This window comes from Gracilinanus agilis, unplaced genomic scaffold, assembly GCF_016433145.1.
Source record: "Gracilinanus agilis isolate LMUSP501 unplaced genomic scaffold, AgileGrace unplaced_scaffold21395, whole genome shotgun sequence".
In the NCBI taxonomy this organism is placed as follows: domain Eukaryota; kingdom Metazoa; phylum Chordata; class Mammalia; order Didelphimorphia; family Didelphidae; genus Gracilinanus; species Gracilinanus agilis.
This window is the reverse complement of record NW_025352910.1, coordinates 1-5,682: the sequence shown is the minus strand read 5'-3', so window position 1 is coordinate 5,682 and position 5,682 is coordinate 1. Positions and strand designations below refer to the sequence as shown.

General features: G+C 48.8%; 1 protein-coding gene across 1 annotated transcript; it reads right to left on the bottom strand.

Moving 5' to 3' along the window:
- Nucleotides 1-362: 362 nt before the first annotated feature.
- Nucleotides 363-5,650, bottom strand: LOC123254407 (solute carrier family 13 member 2-like; the record flags this gene model as incomplete). The annotated part of the gene is made up of 4 exons (XM_044683436.1): nt 4,566-5,650; nt 4,037-4,155; nt 1,390-1,551; nt 363-500 (listed from the first exon to the last, which is right to left on the bottom strand). Coding segments are annotated over exons 1-4 (507 nt in total), but the record flags the coding sequence as incomplete, so codon positions are not given.
- Nucleotides 5,651-5,682: the final 32 nt, after the last annotated feature.

The following is a 5,682-nucleotide window of genomic DNA, read 5'->3' as shown; positions in this document are numbered from 1 at the left end:
CAAGTGTTTTTTTAGGTGTTTACTATGTTCCAGGCACTCTGCTAAAAGTTAGGGGTGCAAAGAGAGACAAAAGTAGACCCCTCCCCTGAAGTAATGGGGGAGATAACATGTATGTAAACAGGTAAAGACAAGACACATGCAGAGTAGGTGATTGGTACCTAAGGTAGTATATAGGAGAGAGCATTTGAGCTGAGTCTTGTGTCTGGCTTGTGGTCTACAAGGACCCTCTGCTTCCATCTCTTTCTCTCACTACTCACACTAGATTATTCTCACGGAGCAGGATAAGAGAAAAGAGAGGATGGAATTGGGTCTGTATGTATGCTGGGAGCATTTCCCACCCTGCCTTCTTCTTCCCTACTTACCATGTCAATCACTTTGAGTTGCCCATAGGAGAAGACGATGGCATTAGGTGGGGTGGCCACGGGGAGCATGAAGGCTAGCGAGGCTGACAGGGTGCAGGGGAGCATCACATAGAGTGGGTTGAGGCAGATAGCCTGGGCCTAGCAAGGAAGACAAAGAGCAGGAGGGGATGTCAGAACCACAGGGAAATAGTAGGGGGAAATGAAAGAACCAGGAAGTCTTGGCCTCCTAAAGGTAAGGTGAGGAGGAGGCAGGAAGGGGAAGGAGGCCTAACCATACCCCCAGATCCCATCCCATTATTTCACAGATAAAGAGAGGAGGCTGAGGATGAGTCCTGGAAAGTGACTTGGCCAAGGTCACAGAGGAAGGTGGAGGTGGGGCCAGTTTTAGGCCCCACATTCTCTGACAGGACTGAATCTCCCAGGATTCCGAGCTCTGGGGCTTGTTCCCCACTTAAGAAGGTGCTTTGTGAGCTAAGAGGGGCCCTTCACCCTTCTGGGCCTTAGATCTCCTTAAGGGGATGACTATGCTGACCTGCCCTTCAGGTGTGGAGAGGGGAGGGGCCCATAAAACTGATCTCAAAGGGACCACAGGGATTCCATCAAAGGGCTGTGGGAACGCTCCCTGAAAGGGCTGGGGCCCAGGGACGCCCCTGGTGAGAAATCTTACCTGGTCACTTTAGGGGTGACCGAGACTCAGATTGGGAGGGGTGGGGAGGGGGATGACAGAACAACCAACTAGATTCTCATCTGGTGATGTCAGCTGGGACAGGGAATGGGGGTGGGAAGGGTAGGGGGTGGAGGTGAGTCAGGGGCCAAAGAGCCAGGCATCCAGAGGTCACCAGGGCTTGGCAGCTCAAGGAGGTTGGGAATTCTGCACTCCCTTCCACAAATTGCAGACATCTTGGGGTCCTAGTTTAGAAATTAAGAAACTTCGGGCTCCAGGTCAGTCTGGGAAAAGGAGACGTGAGGGAAGAAGGACTCCTAAAAGGCAGGATGGGCAGAGATATGGGGGAGAACAGTATCTTACCATGGAAGCAAGGATGGGCAGGAAGAGGGTGGTGGTGGCCACATTACTGGTGCATTCAGTGAAGGTAGCCACAAGGAGGCAAAGGATGAAGGCAATGGCTGGAGAAGGGATTGACTGCAGCGGCGTCAGCTTGTTTCCCAGCCACTGGGACAGGCCCGATGCCTATGGGGCACAAGGAATAGGAAGAGACATGGCACTGACTCGAGCAACTATGAGAACATGTTCACCTCATCCAGGAGCCCTAGGCGGGCCAACATGCTGCGTGGTTCGTGTTCAAGTCTTTGCGACACCATTTGAGGTTTTCCTGGCAGAGATCCTGGAGTGGCTTGACATTTCCTTCTCTAGCATATTTTACAGATGAGGAAACTGAGGCAAACAGAGTGAAATAATGTGCCCAAGATTATACTAGTTAGTAAGTGTCTGAGGCCATATTTGAACTCAGGACTCTGAAATCTAGCACTCTATCCATGGAGTCACCTAGCTGCCCCAAGATGCTGTGTGTCTGATCTCTGAGCTTTGGAACAAGAACATTGTTCCCTTTCCATTTTCGTTTTATTTTGCCAAGGAAAAAAGCAAAAAAGGTAGGCAAGGGGAATCTTGATTCCATTTTGGCAGGTCAAGAGGGTGAATTTAATGATTTGAGTAGGAAGAGAGAATAGAATGAAAGGAGAGACCTGGGTTCCAGGCCCTACTCCCTCCCTGCCCCTTCCTTGACCTAGGACCAGCTAGGGCAGGGAGAAGACCAGACTATTATCTCCTGGCTCCATATTTCCTGGTGCCAAAGACTTCTCAAGATATTTCCTGGTGCCAAAGACTTCTCAAGACAATGGGAAACATTCCAATGCAGAAACAAAATGGCGGAAGTAAGGGGCAAAGAGATGGGGAAGAGGTAATCCTTTGAAAGAGGGATCACCTGGTTGTCTCAGCTTCTACTACCTGTCATCATTATTCCTGTGCTAGTTGTGCCTCCTTCCCTCCCCTCACTCATGCTGGGGGCAAGGGGAAGGAGTACAGTCTGAGCTGGTCTCTTAAGCAGAAAGGGAGACCCTATTCTGGTCATTTCTCACCTCTCCCCCACCAGTATACTCTAGCAGCCATCTCTCTGCCACCTAGAACTCAGAGAGAAAAGAATTTCTGGGACCATTGAAAGGTGGATCCATGCCCAGGTCAGGTGACTAGGCAATGCCACCCCCTCCCATCAAATACACAGATTCCCCAATGGTACATGAGGAGGGAGGGGGGTGTGGGTTGGCTACTGTCTAAGGTCCTTCTAGGACTGAATTCTGAGGAAGTCCCCTTTGTTCAGGGTCACAGGAGGGAGACACAGAGAGCTCTGGGAGCCTCCTCCCTTCTCAGTTGGCTCAGATGGATCCTAGAGAGGCTGTGGGGGACCCTGGGACAAGATCTGTACGACTGGTGCATCCTGGGCGCCCTAGAAGCTGGGATGAGTGTGATTCTGTCGTCCCCTTGTGGCTATAGCAGGGAATGAGGCTACTCTAACTTCTTGCCAAGGAAGCAATCTTCTGAGCTCAGGTAGCATCTGGTGGGATAAAGGGAAGGATAGATCTCAACATTATTGGATTAAGCTGAGCAAACGTCCCAGAACCTGATCTTCTGACTTCAGAGAACAAGCATATGCTTTCTTTTCCCAGAGGCAACCAGTGGAGAGAGTAGAGTCAGGAAGAATTGAGTTTGAATTCTGTTTCAGACACTGGGTATCTGGTGTCCCTGGCAAAAGACTCTTTATTGCTATGTGCCTCAGTTTCCTTACTTGTAAAATGGGGATAATAATAGGACCTACTGGTTTAGAGAGCGGAAGTCTTGGGTTCAAATCTGACCTTAGATACTTCCTAACTGTGTGACCCTGGCCAAATCACTTAACCCACATTACCTACCCTTTACTGCTCTTCTGCCTTGGAACTAGTACTCAGTATTAATTCCAAGACAGAGGAGAAGGGTTTAAAAAAATAATAGTACCGACTTCATAGGATTGTTGTGAGAACCAAATAAGATATGGGTAAAAGTGCTTTGAAATCTATAAAATTGCTTGCTGGTTTTTTTTTTTGGTTGTTGTTCTCTGAAGGTCTCTAAAATGGGGGAAATGTTGATGGCAAGGGCAGGGGTAATGTGTTGTCGAGTCATGAGTGACCCTATTAGGGTTTTCTTGGCAAAGATACCAGAGTGGTTTGCAATTTTCTTCCATTCATTTTACAGATGAGGAAACTGAAGCAAACGGGGTTAAGTGACTTGTCCAGGGTCACACAGCTAATAAGTATTTGAGCTCAGATTTGAATTCAGGAAGATGAGTCTTCCTGGCTTCAAGCCCAGCTCTCTTATCCACTGGGCCACCTAACTGCCTAATATAAAGGGGATGTCTCACTGGAAAGTCCCTACCCTGATGAAATCACAGTTGTGGATGTTACATATACATACAGGCATGTATACATAATACACACATGCACGTGAAATATATGGCATGAAATCTATAAAATAGATGATGCTAGTCTTTTAGGCTGTAATCCAATTACTTCTTTCAATCCCTCCTCCCAAGACTTCTGAACAGAAGTTATTTCCTCCCTTGTGGCATGTGAGCTCCCCCTGCCTAGTTAATTGTTCACCCCCAGTTTCTTTTTTCTCTTCTGCCTACCTCACTGCCCTTGGCCAGGGCAAAGCCTCCGCCCAGCAGGAAGACGATATTCCAGGGCATTTTCTTGTTCACAGTATTCCAGTCGAGGAGGGCAGGCGGGGCCTTGAACTTCTGGGAGCCTGGTCCCCAAGAAGAGGAGCTCGGTCACTGAAACAACTCCCCTTGGGTGACGTGTTCCGTTCTCCCCTAGAGGACCCCATTCTAGAGCCTCTGCCCAGCTATTGGGAAGAGCCTTGGAGTTGAATTCCTTCTCTTGGGGTGTAGTAGGAAAGGAACGCTAAGCTGGGTCCCAGAAATCTCAGGTTCTGGTGCCCATCTAACTAGAACTAAGGGTATGTGACTGTCACTCTTCGGGGCCTCTATTTACCTCCTCTGTAAAATGAGGGCTTTATCTACCTAAAAGTGGGAGGGAGGAAGGGAGGGGGACACATTGTCACATAGCTTTGAGATCTCTTCCTTCTCTAAATTTTGCTGATTTCTGTCCCACCATCTCCCTTTCTTCTTCCCTCCTTTATGGCCAAATACTTACCCTGCTGCTGGGAGAAGTCGGGGAGCTCTGAGGGTACGATAAACAGAATGATGCTGATGAAGAAGGCCACGGTGCCGTCTGAGACCATGCTGCAAGGGGGGAGTCAGGGCAAGGGGAAGGCAGTGAGTGGAAAGGCTTGGGCAAGGGGGGCAGTTAGGAGGGCCTACGAGAAGGGTCAACGAGGAGCTCCGGCCTTTGCTCCTTGGTCTCTCTATCCAACCCATCCTTGAAGGCTCAAGTCAAGGGGTCACGTGTGCCTGCAAGGTTTTCCCAGCCTTCGCTGACCTTCCTCTCCTCTGGATTCTTCCATCACTTACTGTGGATGGTACTCATAGACCTCCTTAGCTCCATAGCTAAACTGTAAACCTCTTGAAGGCAGGTCCCACACCTGGTACCTGGGCAACACTCACACTGCCTAGGAGGACCCCGTGACATATTGAGGGCTAGCCTGGGACCCAGGAGGTTTGAGTCGGAATCTGCTTACTGTACCTACTCTGGGGAGGCACTGAGAGGTCAGATGCTTGGTAAAACATAAATAAAGAGTTTGGGGCAGCAGCTAGGGGCAGGATGGAGAGCCGACCCTGGAGACGGGGGTCCTGGTTTCAAATCTGGCCTCAGACATTTCCTAGCTGTGTGACCACAAATTGCCCCACTTGTTTTGTCCAGAACTGACTGGGTATTTCACCTCCTCCTTCTGTTTTTATAGAAGTTGTTCCTTAAAACTGAAATTTGCTCCCTCCTCATCTTCTCCTCTTGGAATTCCTTGTTTCTTTAAAAGTCCCGCTCATGTATCCTGACAGATATCCCTAAACTGCTCTTATCGTAGCAAATGAAATAAAATGCTTTAAGAACTTTAAGAGTGCTATAAAAATGTTGGCTATTATAATTATTAGAGCTCTCACCCTCTCCGAGTTATCCTAGATTTACTCCTCTCTTTATGTGTGGTACCCTCTCAGTAGAATGTAAGCTCCTTGAGGGCAGGGACTATTTTTATTCTTGGCTTTGTATCCCCATGCCTGACACATAGCAGACTTTTCATAAATGTTTGTTGGATCAAAACAAATTGAGTCCCCCTGCCTCTTACCTCTGAATCCATCCCTTCTCCTGCCCCCTCCCC